The following is a 20,139-nucleotide window of genomic DNA, read 5'->3' on the forward strand; positions in this document are numbered from 1 at the left end:
GCAGCTATTATTTTTAAAAACCAGGAAGTTAAAAGTGAGCTTCACCTGTAGGGGACTGCTTTATTCTTTTGTAGGCTAGTAGCCCTCATTAGGAAAATGACTTTTCCTGTTTTTTTCAAAAGTGTGTTATATTATTCCTCCTAATCATGTGAATTTTTTAAAAAAATGATCCTACCCTGGGAATCCAGCTAAAGTCAAATTGAGAATCCTATTTAGCCTAAACACCAAAAATATTCCAACCTAAAGAGACAACGTGGGGTGACTCGTTTTCTACTCTGATACTAACAAATGAAAGACATTAATTCATACTTTCTCCTTAGGATAAATATGAATGCAATCCAATGGACAACTTCATACATTAACAGCACTATAAAGTGCAATGTGGCAAACTGCATTTATAGGAGATAAGACCCTGAATGCCTTCCAAGTGATATCATCTTATTGGGTTATTTTAAATTGCTGAAAACTATTTGTGAAAAAAATTACTTCGTGCAAATTCATAATTCATCTCAGGATGAACATAAATGAAGTCTAATGTATAACTTTGTATATTACACTATAAAGTGGCAAACTACATTTACATCAACATATTGTAAAGCACTGAACTGCTTCGGTAATATAATGCTCATAGTATTTCTTCAGTGATAGTTATTTTAATTCTTTGAAAATTAAGCTTTCATTTCCTTGATTTTCATATCAGAGCTAATTAGGTTTATTGAGGAATGATTATTGTTAATTAAAAATTAAAATCTCTGAAAACTGATCATTGTCTAATTAGCTCACTAATGGTAGTATTTAAAAAATATTAACTAATAGCATTGCAGTATTATTAGAATTAAAATAATATGCCTTAAATAATACAATGATTAAACAGCTTATTCAATTATTATGATCCTGTACTTTCTATACTCTAGAAGTATGCTTCAGATATACATAAAATATGAGAGCATAATAGGAGAACCGAATACCATAGTACAACTATTAAATTTTCTAGAGGATTTTAACTTCCTATATGGACTTGTTTCTTATGTCAAAGTGGAAGGTAGGAAAACCAAATGAATTAATTATTCTTCTTTAACTGGTGTTTTTCTTGTAAAACAATGTTTGGTCAATAACCTTCAACTAACAGGATATTCCATGACTGTGAGGCTAAGAGAAACCTTAGGTTCTTTTTCACTAGTTAACGCTCACACAAATCCTAGACATACTGGGAATGTCTCTCTCATATATTCTTTTTTTAAAAACTTTTTTAAATTTTTGCTTTTTGGGTCACAACCAGCGATGCTCAGAGGTTACTCCAGGCTCTGCACTCAGGAATTACTCCTGGCGGTGCTCGGGGGATCATATGGGATGCTGGGAATCGAACCCGGGTTGGCCGCGTGCAAGGCAAACGCCCTACCCGCTGTGCTATTGCTCCAGCCCCATATATATATATATATATATATATATATATATTCTTTTTCTTAAAAAAACAAAGCAAAACAAAAACAAAAACATTTAAACTCAACATCTTATCAAAGTTTAGAGAAAGCTTTCCAAATTTGTCTAATTTTTCATTTTCTTATCCGTGAAATATCTTCAATGTCACTCACGTTAGTTTTGAACACTAACCTGAAATGTACATGTGCCAACTACCACATAATTATTGCCACCATAGGCAATAAGGTTTCCTGAATCCCCACTCTCAAAGGGATTAAATTCTACCACATGCACGTAATCTTCACAATCCACTGTGTACGTAGCATTTCTCATAGCATCTTGCTTCATCTTGTAGGTCAAAACTTCAGCAGTTAGACAAATAGAACAGTCTTCAGGAGGGCTGTGGATTGAAGTACAAGACACAAATAGTCAAAGTGTTGCTAACCTTCAGCAAATAAATCAATACAGGCAAACGTCACAAACAATTCAAATAAAAATGGGTCTTTAACTTTGTGAATATGTGCAGAATAAATGACCAAGAAATACCTTGAGATGGAATCGTTCTTTAGAAAGTATATTCGTAAAAAACTAATGACAGTCAATAAGTGTTACTTGCAGACACCGTGTTAAACATTTCACCAAGAGTTTCCCACCTAATTTTTGCACAAATCCGAGCGGGAGGCACAGACTATGACCCTCATTCTATCCACAAAAAAAAAAAAAAAAAAAAAAAAAACACCTAATTTTTGCACAAATCCAAGCGGGAGGCACAGACTATGACCCTCATTCTATCCACAAAAAAAAAAAAAAAAAAAAAGAGAGAGAGAGAGAGACTTTAGGGAGTTGACTATCTGGCTGTGTTCCTAAGTAGGGCCAGGATTCAGAAGGCTTCAAAGGTGTTGGAAAACGATGCTAGAGAAGAAACTCACAGTTCTCTGACTCAAAGGAGATTTTGAAGTAAAGGTTGAGTCATGATTCAGGGTGTGAATCAAAATATAAGAACTGGAAGAAGGAATGCCAACACGTGAGACAAAAACATTCCGAACAGGAGGCACAAAACTTCAGCTAAGCCGTGATGGGCTACTGCACACTCCGAAAGTAGGCTTCCTGGGATGAGCCTGAGGGATGCTAAGTGCCAAATGCGTTTTGTTTTTGTTTTTTTAATTGGATGCAGGTATTGTCTCGAAAACAAAGGACCTAGGTGGACACGTCAAACACCTGATGAGTATTTGAAGCATCAGGTGTGCCCAAGATCGGGGATTTCACACACGGATCATCTTGTAGGTGATGGCATCTGGGACTGGTCCTGAGCGGTGACCGACCACCAGGTGACACGCCTTCGGAGCGCTGTCAGGGAGGGTGGAGGTCAGGGGGGCTCGGTGACCGACACCCCCCCCCCCGCCTCCTCGTTGCCCGTTAAGGCAGTGCCCCAGGCCCCCCCAATCTCGGCGTCTCGGGGTGTGCCTGGACCGACCCTCCAAGGATCTAAAGGCACAGGTGGCTGACACCAGGCAAGACCCCGCGCCGAGCATCCCCGACGCCGTCACCTGGCTGGGGTGAGTGCAGCGAGACCCCGCTACCACGCCTCCTCTACCCCGAGTTCTGTGGGCAAAAAGGGTCGAGAAACTACTAGAGGACGGGAGCACTGGGCGGCCGGCAGAAAGGCAGCTTCGGCCCCGAGACCTCCCACGTAATACGCACCGGAGCGAGCCAGGAAGCAGGTCCAGGGGGAGCAAGCGCTCGCAGAAGGCGGTGGCGGCCCGCCCCGGGACTGCTTCCGGGTTAGAGGGCGGGCGCCGTGATTGGCTCCCTAGCTCTCCCGCGATGTTTAAACTGGACCCCGGGACTCTTCCAACCTGCGGGTTGTCACAACGGGGCTGAGCTTGCTTTACCTCCCCCCTCCCCCCGCCCCCTTCTCAGGAAGCTACGCTTTTCTGCCCCTCGCCAGGTCAGTATGTGTCTCTTTTTTCCACACTTAAGAGATTCAACCTCAGCTTTGGAGGAGGGCTTTTGGGTGACAGCATAGCTCCCTGTGTCCAGCCCGGACTTACAGGGCATTCGATGGGCAGTGACTTCGAACTGCAACTAGGTTAGGTGTCAAACAAATGTACAGGTTCTGGGGATGGATGGAGCTGGAAGGTACTGGTGGGGATCAGCTGCAGACTGCAAGAGTGTGGCCCATAGAGGCTTACATAGGTGCATTAGTTACACAGGAAAACAGGCAAAACCCAGTCTTATTTTCTTTCTTTCTTTCTTTCTTTCTTTCTTTCTTTCTTTCTTTCTTTCTTTCTTTCTTTCTTTCTCTTGTGTGTGTGTGTGTGTGTGTGTGTGTGTGTGTGTGTGTGTCACACCTGGCGATGCACAGGGGGTTACTCCTGGCTCTGCACTCAGGAATCACCCCCGGTGGTGTTCAGGGGACCATATGGGATGCTGGGAATCGAATCCAGGTCAACCTCGTGCAAGGCAAATGCCCTACCTGCTGTGCTATTGCTCCAGCCCCTCTTTTTTTTTTTTTCTATTATTATTCCCACTTTATATCCTACCGAACAGCATTCAGGATCTGCATTCTGACAATTACAGTAAGGAGAAACGATCCTTTTAAAAACAGCACCTACTAAGTGCTCGGGCACTGGGTGGATCATCTAACCTACCTTACTTATGTCTTTTAGTACACGAAGCAGGAGACATATGCCTGGTTATCAGAAAATATAAATGCAGAACCTACAGCTAATAAATGGGAGAGCCTGGTTGTGAGCCTGGATGTCTTTCTGTCTGTCTGGCTCAGATGTATAGTTTTTTTTTTTTTGGTCTTGTTTTGTTTTTTAAGTGTTTATGGTTGCTGCTGCATTCTCCTATGGTTTTGTATAGTGTAGCTTGACATTTGGGGTGCTTGCATAGTCATTGGTTCCTCCTAGCCTGCTGGAAGGTCTTAGTCACTGTTTTCTGTGTCATGACAGCTCTATGAAGAGAGGTTTTTTCTTTTTTTTTTCTTTCTTCTTTTTTTTCTTTCTTGAGCTATATTAGAATTGACAATGTGATGGAATTGGATTGTCTGCTGAAGTCTGCTTGCTTTACCTGTTATATGTGCAGCCAACTCCTGAGCTAAGATAGAAATTTGCATATTTAAGTGGTCATAAAAAATCTCAAAAGAAGAATTGCATTTTATGACTTGCGAAAATTACATGAAACTTAAACTTGATTGCAATTAAGTTGTTGTAACACACTCTCTGGGTGTATGTGTGTGTATGTATTGTGTGTGTACACTGCAAGTTCAAGTTATGTCATTGCAATAGACCTGTGGCTAGCAGGCTTCATGCAGTTTTTGTTGGCCATTTCCAAAAAATGTTGATCCCTGGATGAGACTGTTGATTTTAGTATGTGCTCGGCATTGTTCTAAAAGCCTGGTATGTGTTTTCGTTTTTTGTTTTTCATAGAACTGAAGATAAGAACTATTTTTCATTTTTCAGTATAAGGGAGTTGAAGCAGGGATTGACACCATAGCTGCCAAGCTCTTACAGCTGGTAAATCAGTGATCTAGGATTCAGACAGTCTAATTCTAGATTGGTCTTCATGTTTTGCAGTCTGCCCTCATGAACTTTTGTGTTTGCGTGTGTGTGTGTGTGTGTGTGTGTGTGTGTGTGTGATCAAACCCTGACAGTTGCGAAGCATGTGCTCTACCTCTGTGCCACATCTTAAGCTCTAAACTCATAATAGCCTTAAACAGTACTTGTAAATAATTTAACTTCAAGGAAACCCATCATATGATAAATGATTTTTCTTTTTGATCTTTTGCTTCTAGTTTTGTGGTGTCAGGAGATAGAACCTAGGCCTTACTCATACAAGACTATCATTCTGTCACTGAGCTACATCCTCAGCTCCCTTTTTTCTTTTAAGAAATTAGAGTGATACTCTGAAGAGAAGGTGAATATTTCCATTGTTATGAGGAATTGTATTTTTGTATTTTAATTTACAATCTTCCACCTGAATCTTTAAACTACAGCATTCATTATAAGTAATCATTTCGTAAGTGATACATACCCTTTTCCTTGATCATACAAGCTCATGCTATCTAGTGAACAGCTGGATTTCTGCTTATGCCACATAAAAATGGAACAAAAAGATAACAGAAAAGTAGAAAAATGGTTCATAGATAGTTTGTATGTAGTAAAGTAGCACTGTAGCACTGTCCTCCCATTGCTCATCGATTTGTTTGAGCAGGCTTCAGTAACGTCTCCATTGTGAGACTTGTTGTTACTGTTTTTGGCATATTGAATACACCATGGGGAGTTTGCCAGGCTCTGGTGTTCGGGCAGGATACTTTGGTAGCTTTCTGGGCTCTCTGAGAGCGACGGAGGAATCGAACCCTGGTTGGCTGTGTGCAAGGCAAACGCCCTACCTGCTGTGCTATGGCTCCAGCCCCATATAGTAAAGTACTCAATAAAATAATGCTCCGCAGATATTTGGAGTATTATTTGTGAGTATTTAGTATTTAGAAGAGAGTGGAGACTGGAGTATTTAGAAGATAGTGACAACAAAACCTTATAGTTGGCATGTTTCTAGGTTCAGAAAAAGGAATTTGCCTCCTTTAGTAGGCCTGAGTATGTCAAACATGGGAACGACATCAAATTCTTTTGAAATAGAATATAGTAGGGTAATGTGAAAGAGAACAGCTAGTGGAGTTAGGCCCCTTGGGTTTAGGCCTGTTCTTTCACAAGCTGAGTGAAAAGGGGCACTATTCTCTTCAAATGTAAAATGAGAGTAATACTGAATCTTCCTCATAGAACTATTGTGAAAACTGAAAGAGATAATAAATACTGAACTTTGGAAATATGTCTGATATCAAGAAAGCTCCCAAATGCTATATTGTGTTATTTGTTGCTATTTAATAAACTACTCTAAAACTTAGTAGTTTTAAAAGAACTATTTTATTTACCTGTCAACTTCAAATTTTTTTATGATAACACTGTGATTTCCCAGGCTGTTCATAATATTGTTGTTTCAGGCTTTAAATATTCCAGCACCAATTCCAACACCAGTGTGCCTTTCCTTCCACCAATAGTTCCAGTTCCCACTCACGACCTTAGCGTGCCTTCTTAGAAGGCACAAACAAATTTACTTCATATTGTTTGTTATAACACAAATGCCATTAGAACAGTAATTTTTGACAATTGTTATATCTCGCCATGGTGTTACTGAAGTTATTGTCTGGACTGGTTGGTACTAGTTGAGCCTTCTCTGTTATTATTTTTGCTCATTGAGCTCAGTGGTCATCTATGCAACTTTCCCATTAGATTTACTGTGATCCTCCTTGGCTGACGGTGCTATGAAATTTGGGGATGTTGCACAGCTGCATACATGGTGGTATGGTCCAGGAGCTATGAAGCTGGAACGTTTGGTGGCTTGGTAGCATGATGAGGTTCAGTTGCAGAGCTGGGCTGTTTCAGTGCCGAGGATGTCAGGTGTGGCCTTGGGCTGCTTTGCCTTAGAGAGAAAGGGGAGTTTGCCCACTCTCATTCTGAGAAAGCCCCAGAATTTCAGCCGGGATGGTCTCTATGATGGTCATCATGTTCCTTTTGAGATTAGTTGCAGAGCTGAACTGTTTCTATTTATTTCTGGTTTTATGGATCAGCAGTTTGGGTTAGACTCATTTAGGTGGTTCTGCAGGTCATACCTGGATTCACGTATGTTACTGCAGTTCATCCAGAAGGTAGGCCAGAGGTAGTCAAAGTTAGCTTCGCTCCTATGTCTGTGAACAGTAATGGTTGTCAGTGGGAGTGCCTTGGATGTCTGCTGTATTGATCTATGGGCAGACTAGACAATGAGAATAAGCGCTAACATACAAATCCAAGACTACCTCCAGGTTGGATGATCTTTGAAAAGAAGTCAAAGAACCACTGTCGTATTCACAGCACAAATATGCTGAGTAAAATCAGCAAAGGGAGGAGGTTCATAAACTGAAGTTGAGGGGGAGCCAGGCACCCGTTTCCAAATGTCCTATCTTTGTGGGGACACGGTGAATGGGCTGAATTTTTCCAGCCGAAAGTGATAACGTCTGAGAAGTGTCTATCAGGGAAACTTCAGATCTTAGTCTTTGGGCTTTTGCCAACGGAAGGAAAGGTAGGTATCCTTGAATTCGGATTTCTGGATTCAGAAGGGAAGCATGTGCTCAACCTAACTAGTGTTTGGAAAGAGGCCCGTGAGCCCCTCTGACTCAAAGCCCTCCTGAAATCTTAAGACCCAGCTGCCAAGCAAGGGCCAGCCACCAGTAGGCCTATGAAGGCCAGCTCAGAACTCCCATGTGGTTATTCTTGTCATATCCACTCACAAGCAGCCCAGATTCAAAGGGGTGAAAAAAAAATTAGATACTCTCTTTTGGGACTTTGTTGGAATGGGAGGAAATATTATGGCCTTTTCTTTTCGCAACCTACCATAGATAGTAGTCTCTTATCTCAAAACAATTTAAAAACTATTCATTTGCTATGTTCATGTCTATATAAGTTTTCCGAATTTGCATATCTGTTTGATCTAAATTTTCATATCCAAAGATACTTTATTAGTTCAGAAGATTTGGCTTAAGAAAACTAAAACAGAGGAAAATGTGATCGGGCCGCAACTGTGTTCTTCTGTTTTCTTAAATTTCATTTAAACCATTCTTGGTAAATTAGAATGACCTCTCATTCCCTACTTATTTTTCTCTAACTCTGCTTGTTGCACATGGCAAATGTTATTTTCTAGTGAAAATAAGGCATGTTAACACTGTATTCTACCCTGCTTTTCACAGGATGGCTGTGCTCAGCCAGAAGTCCGTGTTGGATATGATTAAAGAGTTCAGAAGGAATTGGCACACACTTTGTTACTCTGAGAGGACTACTGTGTGTGGGGCAGACGCCATGCTCTCGGTGCTACAGCTTTCTATGGCCGAGAACAACAAACGGGTTAGTATCCTATTTTTAGAATGCTATTTCTTTTTCTCCTTTTTTTGCGATGCTGGGAATCAAACTTAGGGTCTGACACATGCAAGGCATGCACTCTGCTGTCAAGCCAGTCCCTGGCTCCAGGGTACCCCTTTTCTCTATTTATTTATTTGCAGTTGAAATTTGATTGCTGCATATCTAAATAAACTTAATTATTTTCTTTGCAACATATGCCCTCCTATGATAGCATCAGAATATTGTTTTCATAAATGTATCCATTCTGTCTGGCAAAATATTATGATTGGATTTGAAATGATTTGCTCCAAATTGGAGTCTTCTTATGCATAATTTCACAAATGCCACACAAATTTGATGTTTAATTTTGAAGTCTTAAGATGATTAAATTTTTATTAAAATAATAATAATACTGCCATTTCACTGCACTGTCCTCCCGTTGTTCATCGATTTGCTCGAGCAGGCACCAGTAACATCTCCACTGTGAGACTTGTTGTTACTGTTTATGGCATATTGAATACGCCATGGGGAGCTTGCCGGGATCTGCTGTGCGGGCGGGATACTCTCGGTAGCTTGCCGGGCTCTTGGAGAAGGACAGAGGAATCGAACCTGGATTGGCCACATGCAAGGCAAACGCCCTACCTGCTGTGCTATTGCTCTAGCCCAATACTGCCATTATTATTATTTTATACAGATTTTTATTAAATATCATAAATGCTGTTTATTTAAATATAGTCAAAGAATTTGGCAGGCAATGGGGGGCTACTTAGGTCACAGACTGCAGTGCTCAGGGGCTATTTCTAGGTCTGTGCTCAGGAGTGCTTCGTGGACCATATATGGTGCCAGGGATTCAAACCTGGGTGGCTGCATGCAAATGCCTTACCTCCTGTGAGTCAAAAGAATTTTATTACATTTTAGTTTCTGGTATAGATTCATTATTCCTAAACCAGGTAGTCAATGACAATCCTTTTGGAAAGCTTATAAAACATACTGATTTCTTGATTGTGATGAGTGTAGGCTGGAATAGTAGGCAAGGTTTCTTGGTGTACAGGGACATGCATGTGTAGATTTTGCATATTACACACATGCAAGTATCTTATTATTGCTTTCATTGTTATTATATGAGCCATGCAAATATTGTTTGACTGCTTAGTATTATACAGTCTGTGGTTTTGACAAATGTTCTGCTCTTAACAATGTTGCACTGAGAAGTTTATGGCATTACAAATTTTATATTTTGCCTCTTCAGACTTCCCACTCCCCAAGTACTTGCAGTTACTATCTTTGGATGGTCCCTGCAGTATTATCTATCCCAGAATGTTATAGAGTTGCAGTCATAAAGTTGTAGTCTCTTCCGGTTGGCTTCCTTCCCTTAGTGATATACATTGAAGGCTTTTTTATGACTTTTTCTGGCTTGATCACTCATTGCTTTCTAGCAGTGATATTTCTTTGTATGAATAGATTAGTTTATTTTTTAAAATCTTGTTTGACTTTCTCCTAACAGATATTCAGTAAGATATTTAATACTTCATTGTTTTTGAGTTTAATTGGATTGACTGGATTTTTTTTTTGCCATTATCTTCCAAGAGCTCTGATTTGTCCTCTCTAAACCCAAAATCATATTCTTGTTTCAAAGCTATCATGTTCTCTCCTCTGAGAGTATTAGTATTTTGTTGAGGTTTTCTTTTCCTGTGTAATGTTTTCTCCATGTTCTTTGTTTTTCTTAGTCTTCTTTGGAAGGGATTTACTATTAGAGACTTCATTCATGATGGCCTGTGGCCATCCATATATATGTGTTATTGTAATGGAGCACCCTGATGCTCATTGGGAACTCTGCATGCAGCCTGAACACGTGAGGGCCTCTTGTGTGGCTCTTGTATCCCTTTTGGATACACAGGTTGTTCAGAGGAGCTTGCAATGTAAACTTGGGCTACCCCAGTGTTGGCTGCCTGAAAGGAGTGTCAGGATTTAAAATATCAGTTGTCATGTGATGTCTGTGGCTCATTAGGATCCTTGTCTCCTGTACTTGTGCAGGTCAATAAGTGTTCTACCCCTTATTTTGGCAGTATTTAGTTATTTATTGGCAAAAATCTAAATTAAGATTCCCCGGAGAGGTAACACTGAGGCTGCTTCAGCAACCTCTTCACGGGTGGGTATCTCTAACATCCCCTCCTGCTGGGCACTTTTTTTTCTACTGGGCAATCAAAGTACATTGCTCTTTAGGAGCTATGGCCTTACTTAATTTTTTTGATACCTAGAATGTTTAAACATCTTGCGAAATGGTTAGTTGATTTAGCACAGGTAATGTGACGTTTTGAACTATCTTCATATTCTCAACTATTTTACGGCCAAGGTTTTGTCTCTTACTCTTTGAAAGTGTTCTGTGTGTATTTTTTTTTTTTATAATTTATTTCTTTATTGAATCACTGTGGGAAAAGTTACAGAGCTTTCGGGTTTAGGTCTCAGTCATGTAAATATCAAACACATTTCCCTTTATCAATACTTATTTTTAACCGCGAACCCCAATAGAACCCCACCTCCCACCCCTCCCAATTCCTGTGAGGCAGATAAATTCTAGTTAATACTCTATCTACTTTGACTAGATACATTGTTTTGATAGAAGATGCACCATTATTGTTTAGAGTTTACGACCCCCCCCACCCCCCAATCAGACATGCTGAAACAGCGTTGTGAAATGATTTGCTCTCTACAGCTGGGTTGCTGGGTTTAAGAATAAAATGATGTCGCGTGGCTGTGATAGTGGCCGCACGGTTTTGGATTTCTGCTATTTTACTTATTAACCCTGGAAGTATTTCTATTAAAAGTTAGGTAGTTAAGAGATTGGTTTCTGTGCTCTGGAGTCGTGGCCGTGCCGGAGAGCCGCTCGTGGGGGGCAGCTGGTGATCTTGGTCGGGCGTGAAGGACGGCCCAGAACGCCCCCCTTCCCATGAGGTCCCTGCCGCCCCCACCCCCGGCTCAAACCTGCTGTCCACTAGGCTCCCGTGCGGCTGCCATCTTTCTTTTCAGAGAGGATTGGGCGAATGGGGCAACACCCTTTCCCCTCCGGGCAGGCATGCTGGCGCGGTTTAACACATAGTCCATTTGCTTTTCTGCTCCAAGTGGGTGGCTTTCTGTGCTAAGTCCTTGTGCTTCCGGGGCCGTGGCCGTGCCGGAGAGCCGCTTGTGGGGGGCAGCTGGTGACCTCGGTCGGGCGTGAAGGACGGACCGGAACGCCCCCCTTCCCATGAGGTCCCTGCCGCCCCCACCCCCGGCTCAAACCTGCTGTCCACAAGGCTCCCGTGCATCCGCCATCTTTCTTTCCAGAGAGCTCTGTGTGTATTTTAGATACCCCTTTCTCCTATTCACTTTGCCATTTTATACACTTTGTGTCATTTTATATACTCCCCGATTGTCCCTTGGATTGTTTTCACCAGTGATTATACACCAGTCCTCTTTCCTGATAAGTCTGCGCTGGTATTAAGTACTCTTGTATGGTTAAGTACTCACCTTTTAACTTGCTGTCCTGTTACACCTATCATTTTCAAAAAGAAAAATCCATTGTTTCCTTCCTCAACTGATCTTCCTATTCATGTTCATCTTTTTAAAAAATTATGCATTTGGGCCACACCTGGCTGTACTCAGCACAGAGCTTACTCCTGGCTCTGTGCTCAGGGGGACCTTCTGGGATGCCAGGGATCTAACCATGGTGAGCTGTGCGCAAGGCAAGTAGCTTCATCCTCCTAGTCGTGTTCTTGTTTTTGCTTTTGGGACACACCGGGAAAAGCACAGTGCTGACTCCTGGCTCTGTGCTCAAGGTTCATACCAGGCAGTGCTTGGGGCACCCTGTGGCATTCTGGGGATTAATCCTGGGGCATCTGGGTGCAAAGCTGGTACTTTACTGGCTGAACTATCTGTCCAACTCTGACCCATTCATCTTCTTAATCTCAATGCTGTGTACCATGCTCGCAGTCACTGAACTAGACACAGAGGGACAATTTGGTGTTTTTTTTCCTTTGTTCTTCACTAACTCCATATTCAAGTCTTGTCATTTTTACTGCTCGGGGGACCATAAGTGGTACCCAGGATCAAACATGGCCAGCCCGTGCATGTCAAGCACCCTGGCCACTGTACTCCCTCTCCAGCCCCTAAATCTTTCTTTCTTTGATATTGGCTTTATAGTTTCAATCTCTCTGATAATTATATTATTAAGGCTATTACTCACCTTAAACAGCTTCAAGAAGGTTCCAGATGTTCTTCTTTTGGCTGGAACAGAGATAATCCTATCACTTCATGGTCACTAAGTACAGCACCTCTGAGGACTTTGCAGGTTTGAAAATGACTGCACATGAACAAATAACAAGAAGCAATTTTTAAAATTGTTTTGTGTTTTGTGACTACATTTCTTTCCCCCCAGAGCAAATACTTGATTCTGAACAAGCAAAGGGATGAATCTGGCATTTTGGTTATGTACCATTTGTTAGATGTTGTTTAATCTGTGCCTACGTACCATTTATCAGATGCCGTTTAATCTGTGCCTATGTACCATTTATCAGATGTCATTTAATCTGTGCCATCTCATTTTATAACCCAGGAAACATAGCTCTAGGGATTTATGTATTTTCTCCAAAAGCACAGAGCAAAGGAATGTCCTTAAGAAGATCTACTATTCTTTGTCCTTTTAATAGCAAAAGTTTGTTAAAAAAAATTAAGTTTATTTAAAATTTGAATTGTCATGAAAATGACTTTGGTAAAACATGGAAAGTCCAACTGCTCTGAAGAGTTGTAACACTCACTTTTTTTTCTCATTTAATTCATGTGAAATGCAATCCTTCTTATGTTCATCAGAGAATTAGAGCGTTGAACATGTTGAACTTCCTTCAGATAGCGGCCAGCTGGCATGCTTACCTAACAAAACAGTTTCTGATTTGACCACAGACCTTCTCAATCAATTGTTGCTGGTTTGAATAATAGGATCTGCTGTCAGGGGAGCACCTGATCAGGAAAATGGATATCTGGAGCGCGTTTTTACTTGGCTTTAAAATGTTTTCACAATCCTAGTATAAACACTGTGAATCTAGTCAAACCTTTTCTCAAAAGAGCAACAGCTTGTATGGTTTAACTGGTTACTGTCAACAGAAGGAGAAGTGGCACCATATACATTAGGCAAAAATCTGCACTTATTTCTAACATGAAGGGTGCTATGCCAAAACACTTCCAGGAATTTCTGAGGTGAAGTGAGGCTTGACACTCTTAAACCGGATATATTTATTTATTTATTTATTTATTTTAATTTTTCTTTTCTTTTTTTTTTTTATTAGTGAAACACCATGAGGTACAGTTATAGACTTCTAAATTCTTGTGCTTGGGTTTCAGTTATACAATGATCAAGTACCCATCCTTCCACCAGTGCCCATCCTCCCCCACCACGGGTCCCAGCATCCCTCCCACCCCCCATCTCCCCCGTCCCACCCTGCTTCTGTGGCAGGGCATTCCCCCTTGTTCTCTCTCTCTTCTTTTGGGTACTGTGTTTTGCAAGAGAGGCATTGAGTGGCAATCATGTTTGGTCTATAGACTACTTTTAGCATGTTTCTCCCACCCTGGGAGGGTCCTCACAACACCCTTTATTTGGTGCTCTCTTCTCTATCTGAGCTTCCTTTTCACCTAGCACATGTGGCTGGCCTTCAAGTCATGGAGCAAAATTCCTGGTACTAATGTCAGCCATTCCTGGGTGTTAGTCTCCCGTTTTGTTGCTTTATGTTCCCCTAAACTGGATATATTTAATGGAAGTAATATTTGGAAATGTGATGTGGGATTGGGAAGTAAATATGTAATATTTGGGCATGTGATGTGAGGTTGGGAGGTAAATATGTAATTTTGGAGGTAAATTTGTAATTTTGGATGAAAAATTACAAATCTTATTTTGGTGTTTTTTTTTTTTTTCCCTTTTTGGGTCACACCAACAATGCACAGGGGTTACTCCTGGCCCTGCACAAAGGAATCATTCAAGTCAGTGCATGGGGAAACATATGGGATGCTGGGAATCGAACCCAGGTTGGCCACATGCAAGGCAAACGCCCTACCCCCTGTGCTATTGCTCCAGTCCCTGTGTCCAGATTTTGAATGGTACTGATGTTTATATCGTAGAACTAGTTTTAGGATATTAATTAGTTTTCATATGATTCAGCACTTCTGTTCCCCCATGCTCTAATTTTTATAGATGTACTGTAATTTTCAGTTGTGTTATTGATAGCACATTCCTTCCACTGATGTCCCAGGAACCCTTCCCCTCCCATTCTCTCTCCTGGGTAAGCTCAGCTCTGTTGACCACATCTCCAGTTTTGCTGCCTTTGGCCATTTGTTGCTCCCTTACTTATTTTCCTTATATTCTACAAATAAGGAAGTGATAGCACATATAAGGAAGTGATAGCACAGTGGGTAGGGCATTTGCCTTGCAGGCAGCCAATCCGGCCCACCCGTATTCAATTCCTCCGCCCCTCTCAGAGAGCCTGGCAAACTACCGAGAGTATCTCACCCACACAGCAAAGCCTGGCAAGCTACCTTTGACACATTCGATAAGCCAAACACAGTAACAAGTCTCACAATGGAGATGTTACTGGGCCTACTTGAGCAAATCGATGAACAACGGGAGGACAGTGCTTCAGTGCTAAGTGCTATGCTGGTAACTAAGGTGTACACCCTCCACATAAAATAGGTCGTTATTCTATCTGTCTCTCTTCTGGCTGACTTCATTCAACTTTGGACCCTCTAGTTCCATCCGTGTGATGGCATGTTGTATGATTTCATCTTTCCTTAGACATGTTTTTTTTTTTAAAGCAGTACAGTCTGCTTAGTTATATCCATGGGTAAGTAGAGTTGGCTATTTTAAGGTCAATTTGGGAGGCTGGAGAGATTGATCATAGAATGCATGTTTTGCACGCTGGGACCCTGGGGCCAATCCCCAACACCACTGGAGCAACTCCCAAGGAATGAGCTGAGAGTAACCCCCGTACTGCCAAGTGTTACACCAAAACAAGATAGATTTGGCATTTGGTCTTCAGTTGGTAGTAACAGAAAACATATTGCCAGTTATTGGAAAAGACAGAACTTATTTATTTATTTATTTAATGAATCACCATGAAATTACAAAGTTATTTGTAATTGGGTTTCAGGCATACTTTGTTTCAACACCCATTCCTTTACCACTATCCACTTCCCCTCACCAGTTCCCCGCCCCCCCCCCCCCAACTTGGCTTCCCATCCTCCAGTGTCTGCCTCTACAAAGAGCACATATATATATATATATATATATATATATATATATATGTTTTTGCATTCTGGTTTACTGTACTGTTGCTAGTAGGGTTTCATACAAAGCACTTGACCACCTTTCAGCACCGCCTCCTCTCATTTCCAACACTCCCCCACCCCACCCCAGTTCATTGAAGTGCCATGGTTTCCAGAGTTATTCATGATGATTTGTGACAGGCGTTCAGTATTCCGGCACCAAGTTATATCTCACCGTGGGGCCATGAAGTTCTTGTCTGAGCTTTTCCTAAACCGTTGTTGCAAGTTAAGCCTTCCGTGTTAATGTTTTCCTTTGTCAAGATTGGTTGGCTTCTATATTACATCCTGTTCAGTCTGGTGAGCTACTCCTGGGATGGCAGCGTGGTGGGGTTTGGATGTCGCTCCAGAAAAATCCAGAACATTTACTTAACTGGGCAGTGCAGCCAAAGGCATGGCTGTGACTTTGGGGGTGTGGGAGTGGCTGCTGGGACTTTGGGTGAGCCTAAGCTGGCCCAGCTCCTTCCTGAGATTGCCCGGTGGTCTCAGCTGGGAGTGGGTATCTGAGAACTTTTTGCAGCTAGTTAATCTCTTTTGAGATTTATTTACGAGTCTCTGGAACAAGGCTAGTAGCTAAGCTTCCATGGCAGCATGGTGGGACTTGGGTGGAGCTTCGGGGGCTTCCAGAAGTAAAGGAGGTGTGACTCTGACTCTGAGAAGTAGTCCTGGGGCTCTCAGCCAAAAACCCGGTGTATGGGATATTTTCAGCAGATTAGGTTCTCCTTGAGCTTAGTCCCGCCTCATCTGGTTTGATCTTCCCCTCACTATAGTTATTGCCCCCTCCTTCTCCTGTCTCCTAACCCCGCCAGGTGGTAAGACAGATTTTTAAAAGTCAGATATAGGGGCGGAGTGATAGTTCAGTGGGTAGAGCACTTGCCTTGCATGCAGCTGACCCAGGTTTGATCCCAAACACCCCAGTTAGTCCCCTGAGCTTGCCAGGAGTGATCCCTGAGCACAGAGCCAGGAGTAAGCCCTGAGCACAGTTGTGTGTGGCCTAACTACTCCCCCCAGCTCCCGCCAGGTCAGATATAAAAATAGTAAATTATTTAATTTCTTTTTATTATTTATTGAATAAAGGTGATGCTATACATTAGGACCAGTGAATAAAGATAATGTTATACATTAGAAACAATAGAACCAGTTAAATAGAACTGATTGTCTGAGTGTAGTTCTAGTTAATTACCTGCCCATTTTTTTCTTCTTATTTTTTCCCCAGTTTCTGCCCCCCACCCTCCCACCCCCACCTCTACTCTATGGTACGCACTTCTCTGTCTCTCTGTCTCTCTGTCTCTCTCTCTCTCTCTCTTTCTTCATCCCTCCCTCCATCCATCCATCCCTCCCTCCCTCTCTCTCCTCCTCTCCCTTTTCATTTTGAGCACTGTGATTTGCAATATAGATACTGAAAGGCCATCATGTATATCCCTTTACCTACTTTCAACACTCAGTTCTTGTCCTGAGTGATCACGTCCAACTATTATTGTCATATTAGTCCCTTCTCTATCGTGACTGCCCTTCGTCTGTCCCCAGACTTGTGGCAAGCTGCCCACTTTAAATAGAATTGATGGAAAACTGTTTGTGACACATTAACAGACTTTAACTGTGAAAGTGAGCAACATATTTATAAAACCACACATGGATATGTAAAAGCATTTCTTACTCGTGTTGCATTGGAAAGTAGTTGATATATATATATATATATATACGCAAACACACACACACATATATATACAAATGATAACATATATGTATATATGTGTATATAATATATATGTATATACATATATATTTATCCTTTGTATTTGGGATAATATATATGTATATACATGTATATATATACATATATATTTATCCTTTGTATTTGGGACCATCTTGGCAGTGCTTAATTCTTATCGGCTCTGTACCCTGGGATCATTCCTCGTGATTCTGGGGGAACCATATATGGTGCCAGGGATTCAAATGGGGTCAATCCCATGCCAGTCCACCTGTACTATCTTTCTAGCCCTAATACTTGTAGATGAATTAGGACTGGCATTTTTTGGAAGGCACTGTTATTATCTGGGATATTATGTCAGAACAGAATACAGCCAATTAAACAACTGTCCAACTGTCCTCCCGTTGTTCATCGATTTGCTTGAGCGGGCCCAGTAACGTCTCTATGTGAGACTTGTTGTTACTGTGTTTGGGCAGTGGAATTGAACCCGGCTTGGCCGAGCCGGCTGCGCGAAAGGCAAATGCACTACCGCTGTGCTATTGCTCCAGCCCAATTAAAAAAAACCTTAATATGTCTACTGGGATAATCATATGGAGAGTAAAGAAGAAAAAAAATTAACAATTTTTCATGATTAGTCATATCTGACAACTTACAGTAAAAAAACTTGTTTATGGCATTTGGAGCCTCCTCTAAACAGGAAAGAATCAAATTCTTCTCTGCTAAGATTTTAGCATAGGCACTGTGCATTCCCTAAAATGGTCATGAAATGAAACAGTATTTTAAAGTTTAATCTTTATAAATTTATGATTTTAAAGACTGTTTACTGTCCTTCTGTTGTTCATCGATTTGCTCAAGCCGGCCCAGTAACATCTCCATTGTGAGACTTGTTGTTACTGTGTTTCTCATATCGAATACGTCATGGGTAGTTTTCCAGGCTTTGCCGTGCGGGCGAGATACTCTTGGTAGCTTGCCAGGCTCTCTGAGGGGGTGGAGGAATCGAACCCTGGTCGGCTGGGTCGGCCGCGTGCAAGGCAAACACCCTACCTGCTGGCTATCGCTTCAGCCCTTTAAAGACTAACAACTGGAATTATGTTTTATGTTGGAATTATGTTTTATTGACTATTTACAATGAGAGATTAAAAATATATTAGCCAAAAGTACTAAAAAGAATTAAATATTGGCACAAGCAGATGTTCTCCCAATCAGTAGTACCTAAATATAGCACATCTACCCTCATTTTGTGAATAAGACAGTGATGATATGTTTGCCAGTTTTGTCATGTATAAACTTGAGTGATGATATGTTTGCCAGTTTTGTCATGTATAAACTTGTCGTAGTCCATGTATTACAAAATCATGAAAATATTTTTCTTTTTTTTTTTTTTTTTGCTTTCTGGGTCACACCTGGCAATGCTCAGGGGTTACACCTGGCTCTGCACTCAGAAATTACTCCTGGTAGTGCTTGGGGGACCGTATGGAATGCTGGGAATCGAACTTGGGTCAGCTGCGTATAAGACAAACACCCTACCCACTGTACTATTGCTCCAGCCCCCTGCCCCCTTTTATTTTATATTTGTTTGTAAAATTATTCCACAGCCTAACATGGATATATTTGTCATGTTCAGATAAGTAAAGTAAAGACCCTCCCGTTGATCATCGATTTGCTCGAGCGGGCCCAGTATGTTCAGATGAATTCAAATATAGTTGCTACAGAAAATTCAATTCTCAATTTCCTTCCTGGTGATAAATCGATGATATTTTAGCAACAACTTTTAATTTTGGGCATTATATCTTTCAGCAAAGTGGAGAATTTGAAGTCTCTCTCAGCGATGTCTTATTAACCTGGAAATATTTATTACATGATAAATTGAACATACCAGTTGAAGATATGGAAATGATCGACCATTATGAGGACATTCGAAGGACTTATGATGATTGTTTAAGAAATAGCAACATGTTAGATCTGATTGATGTCTATCAAAAATGCAGTGCTGTCGTTTCTAATTGTGAAAATAATACCAGCATATCCCCAGTAAGTATGTTTTAAAGATAAATAATTCTATCATAAATTAAAATTGAGGTAGATTTATTCTTGTTTTCAACTATGAGGTCAGTATTTATAGTAATTTGATGAACTTTTGTTTTTCAAATTGTACTGTGAATGGAAAATTTATTTACCTGAAAGCTAGTCATTACTTGAAGGAAATATTAGTAAAGTTTGTTTTAATTGTGTTATTATATGGTTGAAATATCAGAATAGTTTCTTATGATTATATTTTAAAAAACATAGTTTTTAAAATTTTTATTTTTAAAGGTAAAGGTAAAGGCCCTCCCGTTGATCGTCGATTTGCTCGAGCGGGCCCAGTAACGTCTCCATTGGAGACTTTGTTGTTACTGTGTCTGGCATATCGAATACTCTCGGTAGCTTGCCGGGCTCTCCGAGAGGGGCGGAGGAATCGAACTCGGGTCGGCCATGTTGGCCGCGTGTAAGGCGAACGCCCTACCCGCTGTGCTATCGCTTAGATTTTTATTTTGGATTTAGATTTTTATTTTGCTTTCTTGGTTTACTGTACATTTACTTATTTGGCATATGTTATATAAATTACCTCTATAATGCTTTCTATGGATTATAAATATTTAACTGAGATGGGACAAATATTTTGTTAAGGTGATATTGAAATATATAGAGAATAAACTGTTCTTTTGCATATATTTATTGCCTTATTTTGTAATATAAAAT

General features: G+C 41.0%; 2 protein-coding genes across 18 annotated transcripts in view; one reads left to right on the forward strand and one right to left on the reverse strand.

Moving 5' to 3' along the window:
- NUP37 (nucleoporin 37) overlaps positions 1–3,175 on the reverse strand; it is a 50,038-nt gene extending 46,863 nt beyond the window's left edge. The window contains exons 1-2 of the mRNA XM_056117481.1: positions 3,121–3,175; positions 1,612–1,819 (exon numbers count right to left, since the gene is read on the reverse strand). Of these exons, the coding sequence (XP_055973456.1) occupies positions 1,612–1,767 (156 nt within the window). The 5' untranslated portion in view covers positions 1,768–1,819; positions 3,121–3,175. The remainder of the gene's footprint in view (positions 1–1,611; positions 1,820–3,120) is intronic.
- Positions 3,176–8,201: 5,026 nt separating this feature from the next.
- The window catches only part of PARPBP (PARP1 binding protein), a 65,379-nt gene continuing 53,441 nt past the window's right edge, over positions 8,202–20,139 (forward strand). For 10 of the 17 annotated variants that reach the window (XM_056116439.1, XM_056116431.1, XM_056116444.1 and 7 more), the window contains exons 1-2: positions 8,202–8,354; positions 19,198–19,431. In XM_056116439.1, the coding sequence (XP_055972414.1) occupies positions 8,202–8,354; positions 19,198–19,431 (387 nt within the window). The remainder of the gene's footprint in view (positions 8,355–19,197; positions 19,432–20,139) is intronic. The other 7 variants (XM_056116442.1, XM_056116450.1, XM_056116452.1 and 4 more) reach the window with 1 other exon arrangement.

This window comes from Sorex fumeus, unplaced genomic scaffold (assembly GCF_029834395.1).
Source record: "Sorex fumeus unplaced genomic scaffold, SorFum_2.1 ptg000003l, whole genome shotgun sequence".
Lineage (NCBI taxonomy): Eukaryota > Metazoa > Chordata > Mammalia > Eulipotyphla > Soricidae > Sorex > Sorex fumeus.